The sequence below is a fragment of the Sardina pilchardus genome, chromosome 6 (assembly GCF_963854185.1).
Source record: "Sardina pilchardus chromosome 6, fSarPil1.1, whole genome shotgun sequence".
Classification (NCBI taxonomy): domain Eukaryota; kingdom Metazoa; phylum Chordata; class Actinopteri; order Clupeiformes; family Clupeidae; genus Sardina; species Sardina pilchardus.
The window spans coordinates 35,988,084-36,005,896 of NC_084999.1; the positions used below are offsets into that span (position 1 = coordinate 35,988,084).

The window sequence follows — 17,813 nt, forward strand, 5'->3', positions numbered from 1 at the left end:
CCGTTCACTGACATCATAGTTAAATAGAACTTTTGGACGTTGAAGGCAGCATGAAGGATACATCTATGCTGCCTTCAAAACTGGGCAAAACGAAGGTATCTTAGAAGGCAGCATTTTTGTTTCGGACGTGACACGATGCCTCGCTCCCCTGTAAGATATCTTAGAAGGCAGCGTTTTAGCCCGTTTCGGACACAGCCAATGTTATTGTATTGTTTTGGACAACGTTCTGCACGTTTCACTTCAATGTAGACTGCATGCGTTGTGAACAGCGCAGCAATCTCTGGAAAGGAAACGGTGGAAGTCGCAGTAGCCTAATAGCCTATCGCGTTCAATGCTGTAAATCCGTCTGTTCCAGATTTGGTGAATATCATCAATCTTTGGTTTTGGTGTTTTTGCAACCGAGCCCTGAAGATTTAACAAAAGTCTGAGTAACCCCACGTAGGAATTAGGAAAGTATGTAAGGCGAGATCAAAATTGCTTCTTTCCCCCATGTCATTTTAATTGGTCGTCAACTCACTGTGAGTCCTGTGTATCGTAGCAACGAGCACAATACTGATGTGGTGTATCCAGTGGGAAAATCTCATGTAGGCCTAGTTTCTAGGCTATCGTTTCTTTTTCGCCTGTGTCTCTATGATATAATTATTTTTAGATGCAAAAAGTCTAACTGGCTTGTCAGATGGCGGCTCAATTTTGCTCAGAAAATTATTGGCTGGCGAAATTATTTTTCGTTAATGGTAAACAGTATTGTGATTCATCCGTTTATTTCAGATAGTTTGTTATTAAAAACCATTAACAAAAAATAATTGTTCGTCGACTTTGAAAATCGGTTAGTGAATTCAGTCAATATAACCTACACCATTTAGCTCGTGTCGAGTTCTGAACCTGGGTCTCCTGCGTCTTAGTCGAGCGAGTTAACGTTGCGCCACTTAACGTTTTGTACTCCTTTCGATTGGAAATAGGTATTTGAAGTGACGCAACTCATTTAGTCCGGCAAATAGCCTATGCAAGAAAATGCTTATACATTAGTCTGAGCTTTAAAAGATAGCCTACAAATAGAAGATAAGATATACAACTATGAATGTACGTAGGCATACGCGCCCTACGTACATAAATAGACTAGCCTACGACAAACACACGTAGGCCTGCCTAATAGAACAACGTCGCTACGTTTTCAAAACTTGCCTTTTACCACTGTAAATCGCCTCCTTAGACTATGCCATGTAAATGAAAAATAGTTATTAAAATAAATCACATATATATATAATACATATTGCACATATATAAACTATATGTTTTATGGTAAAATATTATTCTCATGCCCGACTGACAGGAAACCCTTGCGACATCTGCTGTGAGAAAAGAGAATAGCAGCCTGGACAAACATGGCCGAAAGTTAGAGAACATAGTGTTGTCACATAAGTGAGCGCAAAATAGCTCTAAATTAGCTTGTGCGGTGTGCTTTTGATCATGTAAAAATTCTGGGTGATAAAACACGCGTATTTAGGAAAAGTCGTGAACGTAGGGTCCTGGAATTTAATCGAGTGAAAATATATATTTTTTTTTTGTAATCACTGCGGTCAAAAGACCGCAGGCCGGCAGTTCTAGGTATATCTAGGTCAAACCTACACGGCGCTTCTAGTAATACGTGTCAGCGGTCAAATTACCCGCGCTTGGCGCTTCTAGTGTTAAGCCATGGCAGAATGCGCGCAAGAGTTGTATATATAAGAAACGCCCAGATTTTGGGGCTGCTCCACCCAAAGCGCACAACTCTCTACCACGCGTAAATGGGCGATTTAAGTGGATGGCAGAATCCGCTTAGAGGGAAATGCGCGTAGTTGCGCGTTTTTTTGGACTTAAGCACCCTTACGCACATGGGGGAATTCCCCCCTTAAAGCACAATACGACACGGAGCTACTTAGAATGGATGCCACTCTCGTCGGCGCCGGAAGCCGATATATTTATCTATTCTAATTTGATTTTACTTATTTAATTTTATTTGTTATGTTGTTTTATCTTATTTTATTATTTTATGCTATTTGATTGCTTTTATCCTACTTTTACTTTTTACTCTTATCACTTTTATCCTACTGTGGTCCTCATTTTTGTGGTGTACAGGACTTTGGAAACTGTGTGTTTAAATTGTGCTATATAAATAAAGTGGATTGGATTGGATTGATACAAACTTTGAAATTGTTTTTGAATGATATTTCTATCTTGAATAACAATATAGATGGTCAATAAAGTGGTTGGTTGACCGGGAATGAATTAATAGCTTTGATTAAAAACATAGAGTTATTGGTTTGCTGTTGTTCCTTTACATTTATCCTCTTTGACACTGACACTCATGCTTTCCTTTCAGAGTCTGTATCTCAGTCTGCCTGTATCATCACAGGAGAATGCGCTGAAACACAGAATCTGTCCACCTGGATGAAGAACGGTCTCATGGCAGAAGGCATGGTATGATGTATTTAATGCACATCATTTCAAGAGGCAAGGCCCCATCCCCTGTAAAGACATAATAGTATTGATCCAAGTTCTTAAGCACTGGTTATGGTTATAAGTTATGGTTATAGGATTTGGCAGACACTTTGTGTCCCAGGCGACATACGAATAACAACAATGCAATAACGAATCCTCCGTCCATCTACCGTGACCAGGTTTTTCTTTGCTGCTCGAAGAATACTCTGGTAGGTGGTGAAACGCAGGACATTAAATATCATAGTGCGAGGACCTTTCCTGTTCTTGTTATCACCATAAATGCGATGTGCCCGCATGATTTCACCTTGATAATCCCCCAGGGAGGGGAACCACTCTGGCAGAGAGTTGGTGAGAAATTGCACAGCGTTAGATCCTTCTATCCCTTCAGCTAAGCCCATAATGCGTACATTGCACCTCCTGCTACGATCTTCCATATCCGCTAGCTTGAGTTGCATTTGGTTTAGCATCGACTCGTGGCTGCTTAGCACTGTAGAGTTGTCCTTCACCTTAGTTCGTATCTTCCCAATTTCCGCATTCACAGTCCCAATACTCTCCCTCAATGTCATTAGGTCTGTCTGGATAGCACATAATTTTCCCTCAGTGTCTTTACCCATTTCCTCAAGCTGGTTAAAGCGAGTTTCAAGGTAGCCACGTTGCTTTTCCAGAACCGACTCTGCTATAGCTTCGACATCTGTGCGTTGTCCTGAACGAGTCGCTTTCGAAGAAGCCGCAGTTTTCTTACTCGAATCAGCCATCCTAGCTAAATAGGCAGTATTCAAATCAAAATCACATCAAAATAGTTCTCGCAAAGGTAATTAACATCGAAATGTATAAATCAGGGTTGAGGAGTGCAAAACATACGCGTGCTTTGTTGTCACCCAGAATTTTTACATGATCAAAAGCACACTGGTACAAGCTAGTTTAGAGCTATTTTGCGCTCACTTATGTGACAACACTATGATGTCTCGCGTTCGGCCATGTTTGTCCAGGCTGCTATTCTCTTTTCTCACAGCATATGTCGCAAGGGTTTCCTCTCAGTCAGGCATGATAATAATATTTTACCATAAAACATATAGTTTGTATATGTGCAATATGTATTATATATGTGATTTATTTTAATAACTATTTTTCATTTACATGGCATAGTCTATGGAGGGATTTACAGTGGTAAAATGCGAGTTTGTTTTGAAAATGTTGCGACGTTGTTTTATTAGGCAGGCCTACATGTGTAAAAAATATTTTCAGCTGAAATTCGTCGTAGCCTATTTATGTACGTAGGGCGCGTATGCCTACGTACATTCATAGTTGTATATCTTATCTTCTATTTGTAGGCTATCTTTTAAAGCTCAGACTAATGTATAAGCATTTTCTTACATATTTGCTGGACTGACTGAGTTACGTCGTGTCAAACAACTATCCTATTTCCAGTTCTGATGTATTCAAAACGTCTCAAAAGTGTCATCAAAAGTGGCGCAGCGATAACTCCCTTAACTGCTACGCAGGAGGCCCGGGTTCACAACTCGGCAGGAGTGAAATATTGTAGCTCATATTGACTTTTCAACGTCGACGAACAATTATTTTTTGTTAATGGTTTTTAATAACAAACTAAATTAACGAAAAATAATTTCGCCAGCCAATAATTTTCTAAGCCAAACTTTGGCTAAGCCAGTTAGACTTTTTGCATCTAAAAATAATTATATCATAGAGACACACACGAAAAATATACGATAGCCTATAAACGATTCCCACTGGATACACCACATCAGTATTGTGCTCGTTGCTACGATAGGCTACACAGGACTCAGTTGCATGTTCTGTAGACATGAAGTGGCAACTAAAGCCATCATCAGCCATGAAAACTTTGGCGGCTGCAGCAACATTTAGGTTTTGGCTGAGCCACTAGCCAGCCACTAACTTCTAGCCTGGCACGCCCTCCCAGTGACGTAACGCCTTCAGGCTTTTGCTGCTGGTCTGGTCAACTGCTCATTGAGAAGGATTTCTGAGTTCTCGAAATCTGCGGAACTGCCCCCTTTGGTCGAGAACCAATCAACTTTGAGCATCTCCAACGGCTCTGGGTAGAGGGGTGTTCAAGGCAGAGGAAAGAGTGTTGTTATTGGTTTAAACTTGGCAAACCGCTTTCTGACATCTACCAGTAGCAAATCGAGGCACTTAAAGGAGGCGGGTCAACCAGCGCTTGGAGAAACCGTGTTAGCACAGGCTGTTGGTCAGACTAAAGTCTCGCAGAGCCTTTGAAAGTCGATGGTAATCAGGCTAACTAACTTCATCAGCCAGCCGTTATTCTCAAAGCAAATGGCTTCGGGGTCTATACATAACACACTATCCATTGCAAACATAGCCTATTTGAAACCGATCATTCCCCCTCCCCCATACACGTCTAACCAGTTCACGGAGGGGGAGATCGTTTTGCTACGTGTGGACATGATCTACAGACATCACTGAGGCATTGACAACTGCCTCCCTCTGGGAGGTAGTGTTCATTTGTCTCTGTATGTTGTTTGCTTGAAATGTTATGCCTCTTTCTATATAATTATTCGGTTTTTCGGGTTCCAGTCGGGTGCAACAAAGGGTTAAAAATGAAGCCTTTGGGACATTATTTCAGCTTGGTACCTGGCAGATTCTGAAAATAGACACTTTAAGGATTCTAAAAAATCAGGTGGCATAAAAAAAGCCGGGGGGTGCGCGTGGACCCCTGTTTCCATCTAGACTACTGTAGTTGTGACTTGAAGATGGATGAACACGTCCAGATGACTATTAACGATTGGAGTTGGCTGGATATTTATACCCGGTTAGGTCTAATACTTTCACGGCTACGTCGTCTATGGGGCTAGACAGCTCAATTGGTCTGTTTCAACTGATTGTCATTGAAAAATCGAAGATCGGATTTTAGTTTCTGCAAGCTCAATATGGATTAAGGTCGAAAGTTGAATGAACAGTACTTATGGCCCTTTGGTTTCTCACAGGCTTGGTCGTTGTTGTCCATAACACACTAGCATACTGCTAATGAATGACGTCATTGACACGTTTGAAAGGCTTTTTAGAACCATTAAGGGACTTAAAAAAATCTAATACTCAGCCGTGTGTATTTTCTTTGACCCCCCTTTCGCATGCAATATTCCGCTTTCTACACAAAAAAATTATATCCTGAGAAAAGTGGATTTTAGGAGAAACTCCATTCACCTCCATTCATTCTCCACTCGTTCGTGATCGCCCTCTATTTGCAGTACCATGCGGAAGTATTTAGAGAGTGGCGGTTCTCCCCCTATTAGACATTCTCTGCAACTGCTAAGTAACATAACCATAACCATAACTGTAACCGTAATGCATCTAGACACTTGGTGGCACTGTTGTATTACATTTCACAGAGACGTATATGGAGCTGCAGGGGTACACCAAATTATTTCATCTGAGGCATTTTTCCCCTTTTCCAAAATTCAAAACATTCTATAGGCTGCATAAATATAAACTAAGGGTAGAAAAGATGGCTTCTATTTGTAAAATAATATATAGACTACATGTACGTCTTCAAGCCACCTTGGGAACATGCGTGAAAACATATCATCTCCATCTGCCCCAGAATCTATGCCACTTACCAGAGTCAGACCTCTCAACGGGTAGGCTACTGCATCCATGCTCAAGCTTAATTCTTTGTCCCTCAATTAAACTCTAACTCTAAAGCTTTTTTTGGTTAAAACCCCTTAACCGGTGAGTTACACCAACAAGGATTATGTTTTAACCTGCATCAAACTTTAAACCTAGTTAAAAGATGGTCAGGTCACTGCCATGTTTAATTGCGTACATTATTATTTTTTATTATTTATTTAATCTTATTCCTTGTTGAATCGGTACCTCCTTGAAAATTCCTCATCATCATAAAACTCCATAGGGTTGAGACGTACTTGATTTTCTTCAATCCATCCAATATATGCAGCCATTTCAGACATGTGTTGGTCAACAACGAGCTAGGTTTATAGATTGAAGCAGTTCTGATTTGGTTATAGCCTACGAAACAAAAAACGAACCGAAACAGCAAGAGATCTTCAAATTAAAGTTACAGCGATGCCCATGCATTAGGCAGAAGGACTAGGCTACTGTCTAAGTGCACGTCTGACTGTTTCAAAACGACAGCGCAAATGCGCACATCTCACTCTACACACATGCATTTATTGTTCTATGCTCGTCTATATGCGTCCTCCCGATTGATTTTTAAATTAAATGTATGAGATTTGCGCATTGAGGCAGATTAGGCTACTGTCTATGAGTGCATCTGACTGTCTCATAACGAAAGCGCAAACTTCTTATTTATCAACGAACAACCGAACGACTAATTAAGGAAACACGCACCACCGTTCTATCAGATGTAGTAGACATCATCATTCATATGGCGACATATCAGAGACATTAAAAGCAGCTGAATTTATTTGGAAAGTCTACTAAAGCAATGAAGCCATGCAAAAAGAGAAGTGAGGCAGAGGGGCCTTTCAAAGAAGGCAGGGAAAGAAGAAGAGAGAATGATAAAGCCAAATAACAGGCCATGCTCTGCAAATAGGCTAAAATAAACCAATTGATGTAGGCCTACCATGGGTGTGTTGAAATTTCTGCATGCACACGTTTCCCTATGAGAAACATTCATAGTAGACTACTGGCAAGATTCAAAAGTACCTTCACCCCTGCTTTTACATACAAATTTAAAATAGAAACCACTAAGAATGTTTTAATGTGGATATAATTTCCAGGGTTTGGACTGGTATGATTTATCCTAGCCTGCTGCATCATACTGGCATGATTTAAAACATCACTGGGTAAAAGTGAGAATTCATGAAGTTCTTTTGAGAAAATGTTAAAATATTGAGATATATATCGTATATCGTGAAATGGACAAAAAATATCGAAATATAATTTTTTAGCCATATCGCCCAGCCCTAGTTTGTCCTGAAATATTAACTGCAATATGATGTTAACTGTAAATTATATATTAAATGCAATATAATGTAATCTGTAAATTAACTGCATCATATTTATGTGTTTAAAGTGGGTGGATGCAGTACCAAACATAGAACAAGGCATGTCTCGCTCAACCAACAGGAATTTCATCAAACTTTCTGTGAGTATTTCTATATTCTTTACTCTTTTCTAACACTGGGCTATAGTCATGCATCAGTGTCCACTGCAATCCAATGCAATTCAGCGATGGTGGGCCTGAGCACCTGTGGTGCGCAATCTGTGACATTTTTGACATGTTTTCTACATTGGAAGCACTTGCTCACCTCTTGTCGGGTGTGATGTTTTACATTGATGGCAGTCACCAGGTGTCATTACACCACAAATATGTAGGGTACAATGATATGCTTCCAAGTTATTTGTTTATGACATATATTTTGTGATATGTAGTGCAATGCAGATAACATCTGCTTCCAGCCTATCTGTTTGGGGGGACGGGGTAGTCAGACATGTGAATTAGGCATGTCGGTATCGGCCTTATCATAGTCTCTAATATTTGGGAAAGTTTCAGACCAGGTGTTGTCAATGTCTGTCACATTTCCTATTTGGTCAGCTGGTGACACTAGACCAGGTCAGTAGTTTGGGCATGTGGATATCATCAGATTCATTTAACTAATATTTTGTAAATGAATATCCAAAAGCTATTCTGACTTTGGCCCTAACTCCACCCATTCGAAGAACATGGACGCACAATTATACAAGAGCAAACACTCTTGAGAGAGAGCCAGGCTAGGCACTCTTGACAGGGGTAGAGCTGTAAAAAATTAAATACCAGCCCTGGCATCTGTACAGCACTATACGAGCTGTAGTCTCCATACATCAACTTCCTCCCCAAGCGGGTTAGTTAGCGAGCTAATTCTACAGTGGGTGCCACTTTCAATTGGCCGGTTTCACATGTGAATCACACATACAGTATTTTATTTATTTTTCCCCTGTGAAGCTGCATTGACCCAAGCAACCACCAGATGGCACTTGTGATCAGGGTTAGGAACGTCGGCATTCAGAACTGTAATAAAACAATCCTAAATTGAATTAAATCCCGAACCAAGCTGAAAATCTTTTCTACTTTTAATATAGCCTACCAATACGCTGCTCCAAACAACACGCAGTCTCACGATAAAACGTGTTATTGTTCATGAAACTGTCTTTGTTTTCTTATGAAGAGGCATCTGGCTGTTTCGTTTAGGTTTGTTTTGCTCTCATTAATGGTTTAGCTCATGAGGTCACAAGGCCAGTGGCTACCCCACTTTTTGGGGAAAATGAAAAATAAAATGTCTCATGTCTAAATGAGGAAGCAGTCCCGGCGACGAAATTAGGAAAATAGAAAATGCAGAGACAATAAGTAGCTGAACGATTGATAACTTTACCGTAGCTTAAGGTTAACCATTGTTTTGTGAATGAAACGTTTTTGTGAATGTACCTGAGTCAAACTTACATTTAAAAACATAATTACATCCAAAGCGCCACTTGTCCAGTTGTCGTTTTTTGGATCAATCCAATGGATGGTAGCCTACACTTGTTTTTATGCTGGCAGCAAATAAAAGAGTTCACAAATGTTATTATTTATTCTAAGTAGGCTAGGCTATGATTTGAAATGTAAGCTGACTGTTGTCAAAGTTTTTAAATAAAATAATGTAACTCTATACATAGTCATAGAGTCTATTACTGTAAATCCTCAAATTATGGGCGGAATTCTATTTGTAGCCGGGCCTTTGATAATAGCCGGGGGGGTGGTCGATTCGGACAAATAAAAGCCGGTCCCCAAATATAAGCCAGGTTAACTCATTGGCTGCCAGCCATTTTCAGTGCAGAGCGCTCCATACTGCCAGACGTTTTACAGCATTTTGACTGTTTTTCTAAGATCCACCAAACAGTGAGTTTTATGACTATGTAAACACACAAGCTACCAAATGAAAGTGTAGACTCTCTTCTTTCACCAGGAAAAACGGTTTGTTTCTATCGTTTACCGTTCTTTAGTAATCGTCAGTGGAACATGGGTTAGTTTTGCTAAAAACACCTGTTTTTGACAAAAAAATGGAGAAAACAATCTTTTTGTGAAAATCAACTTTTTAACATTAGCGTTTCAGTAGTATGTCAACCACGATTGCACTGCCGTGCGGTTATTCAAAGTTAATGCACGTTCTAGACGGTGATACGGCCCGACGCGAAGCGGAGGGACGTTCCGTCTAGAAAAGTGCATTAAAGGGATAGTTCGGATTTTAAGACACAAAGTTATATGGGTTCCCTGTCAGCAACGTTGTGCATCAGCACTGACTTACCCCCCGACAGCGTCCTGTGAGCCGAGATCCAGCCGGTTTTTGATCGTTTTTGATGCTGAAGAAAGTAGTCCGGCAAGTTTCTGGGGTCACGAAAGTAAAGTGTTTTTCTTCTCAAAACCATATGCGTTGAACAGAGTGATATATTTGCACCACAAAAACGTTGTCCAGCTGTCAGTAGCGCGCAGTGATAGGAATCGCGAAAAATAAGTAAGTGATAACGAGGTTTAAATTTTTCCTGGACAACGTTTTTGTGGTGCAAATACGAACGCATATGGTTTTGAGAAGAAAAACACTTTACTTTCGTGACCCAGAAACTTGCCGGACTACTTTCTTCAGCATCAAAAACCGGCTGGATCTCGGCTCACAGGACGCTGTTGCGGGGTAAGTCAGTGCTGATGCACAACGTTGCTGACAGGGAACCCATATAACTTCGTGTCTTCAAACCCGAACTATCCCTTTAACTTTGAATAACCGCACGGAGTGAAGTCCATTATCCCGCTTATTCCACTGTTGCCACTTGGGTTGTGTTCGTTTACGGTGCTAATTTAAATGTTTTAATCGCTCGAACTGTATTGTTTGTAGAACTACTTTTCCCAGACACATTTCAGCTAATTTCTCAAACTGCGGTTACTAGTTCTAAATGGATGGTTGCTATGGCCAAAAGCCAGTCGTTAGTTCTAATCTCCCGTTGTCAAGCTGGCATATCCCAAGATTCTGATGAACGTTAACTTTGAAAGATTGCTATTTTTTCTTAGCCTACTGCCACCTAACTAGCTAAATGACACCTCTGTCATATGCTAAACGTTACTATGATCTGAACGTCTGTATTTTACGTGACAGTGCATTTAAACTTCACAACAAGTTTGGCGAATTAATATTCAAGTGTGATACGGCCAACAAATTGGAACTACTTCATTATGGAGAGAGATTTGTTTCAATATTATTTGTACTCGCATGCACCATGATCCACACGAATGACATTATTTGCAAGCGCAAAGACAAAATTTGCAATCGCAAAGACAAAATTTGTGACTTGTGACGCATATTTGTTCATTCATTCGTTCATTTATTCATGCACTGCATTAAACCACTGGTTTAATTGTATTGGTTATGGGCACAGATATCCCTCTATCTACTCAGCTTTGCGTATTCATTACTAATCTAGGTGTAAAGGCCTGAATAATCTATCATTAACATAAACATAAACATAACATAAATATAAATGTTTTATGTTATTTTTTTGATATGATTACAGCCCAATGCACTTGAATGTTTTAATTTGAAACAAGTATATCTTAAGTTTAATCACTGTGTGACATTTGGGTCAAGCCCAAAAACATTTATTTCAATGTGATTTTCTGTATGCCAATGTGTGACTGCAAATCCACTTTGTAAATGTAGTTCTCTTTTGCTATCAACAGGTGAACAGCCCTAAATCTGTAGAGATTGGGGAATTTATGAAAATGTGTGAAGAAACCAAGGATGGTCTATATCCATTTGTCATTCTTTGGGTAGGTACATATGAAGCAATTGAAGCAAAACCATATGCTCAACTAGGCCTGTCACGATGACAACATTTGATAGTATGATTATGTGAAGGGTATGTGATGATGTTGGGCTATTTTAATTCAAAAGACCAAGGGAACTTTATCAGAATGCATAATATCCTGGATCCATGAAATAGCTGGCCTTTAAAAATAAAAACATATTAAAAATCCTCCTGCTCCTATGAGAATTTAACATAGGGGTCAAATACTTATGCCCCTGTATTTAAGGAAGAACATTTATCTATTTAAGATACATTCTTCAATCACAAAGGACATTTGTGCCCTTAGCGGTTTGATTTTTACTTCTTTTTTTTTTATTAAGGCATTACAATCAATTCTCAAAAGATGATTTTATATTCCTCTTTTTAGTCAACTTTAGCATGGGTGCCAATCAATGTTCCCTCTAATTTTTTTCACCACTGAGCAAAACATTTTTTTTCTGAGCGCAGGTTTTACCGCTGTGAGCAATTCGCAACCACGCGACCTGCCAAAGATGACCACCCCCCCCCCCCCCCCCCCCCCCATATAATATAAATATATATATATATGTAAGGGATAACGGCCGACGAGGTGACCGGTTCGATGGAAATAATGGCTAGGTGGAGGTCTAGAACTCCGGCGACGTGCGAAGCACGGAGACGGAGTTACCTCCGCCGTGCCATTATTTCCATCGAACCGGTCGACCTCGAAGGCCGTTATCCCGCTTATCTCCCGTTTGTATTCATAACCTGTATATTTTGAACATAGTTTTATTCCACCGTTGCGTCCGTTAACATCGCTAAAACTGTCTTGGCTGTGGGACTACTTTCCGCCACATATCAACTTTCTACTTGCAGGACAAAACTGCCGTTACTAGTTCTAAAATGGATGGTTGCTATGGCCAAAGGCCAGTCGTTAGTTCTAAATGGCTGGTTGCTACGGCCAAAAGCCAGTCGTTAGTTCTATCTCTCCCGTTGTCAAGCGGGCATATCCCAGGATTCTGATTAACTTTAAGTTTGAAAGATCGCTACTTTTATAGCCTACATGGCATCCAACTAGCTACAATCCACCTCCGTCATATGCTACAATGTTACTATGGTTCTGCACGTCTGTATTTCAGCTTGGATGCAACGTGACAGTTCATTTAAACTTCGCAACGAGTTTGGCGAATTAATATTCAAGTGTGATACGGGAACTACTTCAAAGGTAGCAGGTTATACGAAGTTAATGGCCACCCCATCAGCCAATCAGAGAAGAGAATTCCATTGTTGAGGGAGATAAATATATATATATATAGAATTTACATGACAATAATGAGAAAGTAATTTTGTTAAAGACGGTTAATATGATGCTGTTTAATTCATTTATAATGGTGCACTGTCACTTTAAGACTCTTGCCGGCGCACTCTGCTGTGCCTATGGCCTTCTCACAGTCTATTATAATGCTCAGGAGTGCATTACTCTTTGCGTTTTTCTTTTAAACGTTTCTTATAAAATGGAGATATCAGTTATCAACAATGACAAGCCAGCTGGATCCCTTTTGTGGACGCTCAAACGCGTTCCCAATGAAATGAGTAACATAACGTAAATTAGAGCTATTGCAATGGAGATTATAAAGAGTATAATCTCTATGTAACATGCTGTTTTGACATTGACATTGCAAACGTTCTCTAAGAATAGTGTAAAGCAGTTTGCTGTAACGTTTACCAACGCTGTTGCTGGGAAAAATAGCGAACAGCCAATGATAACCTATCGGGCAAAATCTATGATAAACTAATGCATGCTCGGCGGGCTGCATTAAAGTGCGTGACGGGCCGTAGCACCCCTGCTTTAGGTAATCAAGCTTCCACTCGGACAAAGTTTTACCACTAGCGAACTCCCCTTTCGCATTTGCCTCCGAGCAAATATGTAAATATCTCTGAAAGTTTTATCCTACCTGGACCATCTTTTGTGTCAGTTTGGACTATTTCATCTAGCCACTCATTTTTAAATGTTAGGCAGACCTTTTTCTGGAGCACCTGCTCAGCCTTTCTTTTCGTCATGGTACCCGCCAACAGCCTTACGAATACTTTGTTTGTAACGTTGTCTACATCTGACTTGGTTGTCAGACATGTCAGTATTTTTAAATGTTTGTTAACTAGGCTACATCGCGTTTGATAGTCACATTTTTAACCCCTGAAAAAAAAAAAAAGTTTGTGCGGTCTGAAAAATATGCGCGGTCTGAAAAATCTGTTGCGCGGCCACTTCGACTGGCCTGCGCATCCGCGCACGCGCGCAGCTTAGAGGGAACATTGGTGCCAATACTTGCTGAACCCACTGTATCTAAAAATGGTATTCCCAGCATTTGTTTGTACTTGGCAGCAGTCATTGTTTTGTCTGCATTATTATTGGTGTGCCAATAATTCACCAAAACTTTAAAAGGAAACTGAGTATCTAAACAGCTGGTTTAGAGAAATTTTGCAATTTTATTTATTTTGGACCACATTGGTGTTCTTGGGGTCAATTTGACCCCATTTTTATGAAACATGAGATAAATGAATATTTGACACATTATGGATATTATTTTTGTTATAGTATGAGAACATGTAGTTATTATAATTATTAAATATACAAGTACATATTACATTACATAAGTTATTTTGGAAGGTCTGAAAAAGTCCAAAAAGTCAGCCTTTGGACTGTTGACACTGGATGGGCAATATTGCCAGCCAGGGTTCCAGGGTTCACAAAGGGATGTGGGTGGGTGGGATTGTTTTGTAAGGCTTTTGATGGTTGTTATTACACTCTTGTTAAGTACCTACCACAAAAAAAAAACTGGGTAACAATATGAATTATAGTCATTTTTTGAGAGTTTATTTAGCTGGGGTTAAATTGACCCCAAGGACAACGCATGTCGGTACGTTTTGAGGACAACATAAGGGTTAAAGGAATAGTTTGGCATTTTACACTTTAAGCCCGTTTTCTGTATAGCCTAGCATGCAAACGAGTGTTCGACACCGAAATCTCGACGATTAATCCTGTTTCAGTTTGGCTGCTTTAGAATGTTCTCTGTATGGCTTTAACATTGCTCACTACAGGCATGGTCTATTCTGTCCCTAAAACACCCCTAAACATTCATTTTTTTAAATGTGCAACTCACCGAGTGGTTACTGGTCTTCAACGATCTTCTATAGCAAGTTTCACAGCGAAATTCAACTTCTGTTGTTATATTAGGCACACACGGTTGTCAGGTATCTGAAAAAGTACTTCTGGGATTTCGAAAATCCCTGATAAAAGATGACAGAAGCTGTATTTTGCTGCGAAACTTGCTATAGAAGATTGTTGAAGACCAGTAACCACTCGGTTAGTTGCACATTTTTGCCCAAACCGCCTTTTCTGTGAAAGGGGCAAAATTATGGAATTCTCTGCCAGACAACCTGAAATCAATCCCAACATTAGCCACCTTAATAATAATTAGTAGCCATGTGTATAAAGTCGGTGGACGGGCTTAACATAATGGTGACTGACATGCGATCAGAAGTTGCAACGGTAACGCATCCTGCTCTTTGAAAACAAGAAGATGATTCAGTTAGCGTTATCCTATTGCGTGGAGAGGGAAGGTTACGCATCCTGCTACTTGAAAACAAGAGGATGATTTAGAGGCTTTTGCATCTGAACTCTTCCCACCCCTCCGATTGAGCCCTGATTACGGTGAGTTTCCAGTCCCTACATCTTGATGTGGGTCTGGCTCGTCAGGCTACTCCATTGTATCTCCTTTGGTGTTTTTACAGGTGCACCTGAATGTGTTGGATCAAGCCTCCTTCAGCCAAGAAAATGATGAAGCCTCTGTCATCATGACTTTAGCAGAGAATGCTCAGAAAAGAAACATTTTTCTATCTTGTGTCCGAGTCCGTTACAGTAAGGTATGTGCTGAATAATTACATATATGGAGGGTAAAATATTGTTTATTGCTATATTCTACTTTATATGACTAATGGGCTTGTAAATGTCTATTACCCAAAACCTAGTTGGATGCAAAAATTTATCAAAATCACCAAACACCATTTTTATTTGTTCAGACCCAGGATAGGATGGGTCCTTATGACCTGGAGCCTCATTACAGAAACTTACTAACTCTATCGTATCTCAGTTTAGGATGGCATTTAGGATCTTTGGTATTACCGAAGCATGTTTCCTAACTACATTTTCTAACTTGAGATAGGAATTTGGCCATAACAGAACCATCCTAACTCAAGAATTGATTAATTTAGGAATCCTAATTTATGCAATCCTAAGGATGGCATAAATGCAAAATACCTGGCAAAACTGACTGCAACAGGCCTGGTGGGTTTGCCTATGATAAGATGAGGAACATGACTGTTTGGGGCACCATAAATCATATTTCACTAAATAGGATAATTAAGTGAAAACAAGCCAAATAAAATGTATAAGCTGTGTCTTTTCAAACATTTATAACATTTACAACAAATAAATAGGCCTATCAATTATTATAATAGAATATTAGACTATTATTTATTATTATTAGGGCCCGAGCACCGAGGTGCGGCCGCTGTAGCAGCGGCTGCACCGTAGGTGCAAGGCCCCATTGTTTTTGCTCAGAGTATTATTATTCTTTTTCCGTCTTACCTGTTTGGCATTTTTTCACCACATTGGCATGCTCTAAAACTCTTGGAATTTGGCAGCCATTTGTAGAATTGCATTTGAAACTCAGAGACAGAGCTTTGGCCTAGGGTGTGGCTCAGGGACTCTATAGCGCCACCTAGCGCGCCATCTATTGTGGTTGACACAGACATTCACGGACATGTGTGTTGTATGAATCTGAACAAGTTTTACATTTAAACTATATAGTGAATCTTAGAAGAATTTGAGTTATGATTATGATTATGATTTTTGCACATCACGTATTTTGAAACACTTCTCCTAGACGGTTTATCGAAATCATGTCATATCAGCACTGAAATGATCTTGAGGGGTTGCCCGAGAGGAATTGAGACCAGATTTTTGAATTTTTGAAGTATATTGAAATGGAGAAGGTTTGAATTATGGCGTTTTATTAAGAAACAGGAAGTTGGTGTTATAGGCAGAAAAAAGGTTATGAATTGGATGTAATTTGGCAGCTACATGTGGAATTGCTTCTGCTAGTCAGAGACAGAGCTCTGGCCTAAGGTGTGGCTTTGGGACTCTATAGCGCCACCTAGCAGCACGTTATCTGTTGTGGTTGACACAAACATTCATGAAAATGAACCAAATTTGGTGGGCATGTGTGTTATTGCTTTTGCTAGTCAGAGACAGAGCTCTGGCCTAGGGTGTGGCTTAAGGACTCTATAGCGCCACCTAGCACATAGTCTGTTGTGGTTGACACAAACATTCACGAAAATTAACTAAATTTGGTGGGCTTGTGTGTTGTTGCTGCCGCTAGTCAAAGACAGAGCTCTGGCCGAGGGTGTGGCTTAAGGACTCTATAACGCCATCTATGGCATTGTCTGTTGTGGTTGACACGTACAGTAGATTCACGAAAATGAACCAAATTTGGTGGGCATGTGCTTTGTTATAGCTATTCAGAGACAGAGCTCTGACCGAGGGTGTGGCTTAGGGACTCTATAGCGCCACCTAGTGTGTTACTTGTTGTGGTTGACACAGTCACGAACATGAACCAAATTTGGGCTTGTGTGTTATTACTGCCGCTAGTCAGAAACAGCTCTGGCCTAGGGTGTGGCTTAGGGACTCCATAGCTCCACCTAGCGCCATTGTCTGTTGTGGTTGATACATTCACGAAAATGAGCCACATTTGGTGGGCATGTGTGTTATTGCTACCGCTAGTCAGAGACAGAGCTCTGGCCTAGGGTGTGGCTAAGGGACTCTATAACGCCACCTAGCACATTGTCTATTATGGTTGACACATACATTGATGAAAATTAGCCAAATTTGGTGATCATGTGTGTTGCTCATGCTCATTCCCACCAAAAAGTAGGTGTTGATTGGTTAGATTCCGAAATGTCATCAAATTAATCATATCACTCTTTCTTTCTGTCTTGTATAGCCTATTGTTCCTTCCTAGCCTATTTCTCTCTGATGTTATGGTTTGTCCATCTTGAGCAACAAACTGTCGAAGATTCTTTAGAACACCGTCTTTGCAACCTGACATTCTTATCATAGATACAGGCAGTCTTGTTTATGTTCTAACTATAGAAACAGGCATGACAGGACGATGGCCGATTTAAAAATCTGATTGAGTTACAGTAGGCGTTACATTGTGATGGCCGTTTCTTTCACGCATTGCCTGATTCACGCACTGCGTGAAATGTATTACAACTGTATTACAACTTACCGCAACGAGGTGCCAGTACAGTCCGCTGTTTAGTTAAGTAAAACCAAATTGGTGAAATCTCACACTTTTTCCCCTTGGCGGACATTCGTTGTTTCTTCAGCAGAAAGTGAAAAATTCTGAACGGTTTCAGCAGTAATATCTGTTCAAATTAAGTTTTAGATGGAAAAGTTGTGCTACATTTTC

General features: G+C 40.1%; 1 protein-coding gene across 5 annotated transcripts in view; it reads left to right on the forward strand.

Annotated features, from left to right (window-relative positions):
• crppa (CDP-L-ribitol pyrophosphorylase A) overlaps positions 1-17,813 on the forward strand; it is a 95,391-nt gene that overhangs the window by 40,643 nt on the left and 36,935 nt on the right. For 4 of the 5 annotated variants that reach the window (XM_062537872.1, XM_062537876.1, XM_062537874.1 and 1 more), the window contains exons 6-9: positions 2,360-2,457; positions 7,529-7,600; positions 11,198-11,287; positions 15,073-15,204. In XM_062537872.1, the coding sequence (XP_062393856.1) occupies positions 2,360-2,457; positions 7,529-7,600; positions 11,198-11,287; positions 15,073-15,204 (392 nt within the window). The remainder of the gene's footprint in view (positions 1-2,359; positions 2,458-7,528; positions 7,601-11,197; positions 11,288-15,072; positions 15,205-17,813) is intronic. The other variant, XM_062537873.1, reaches the window with a different exon arrangement.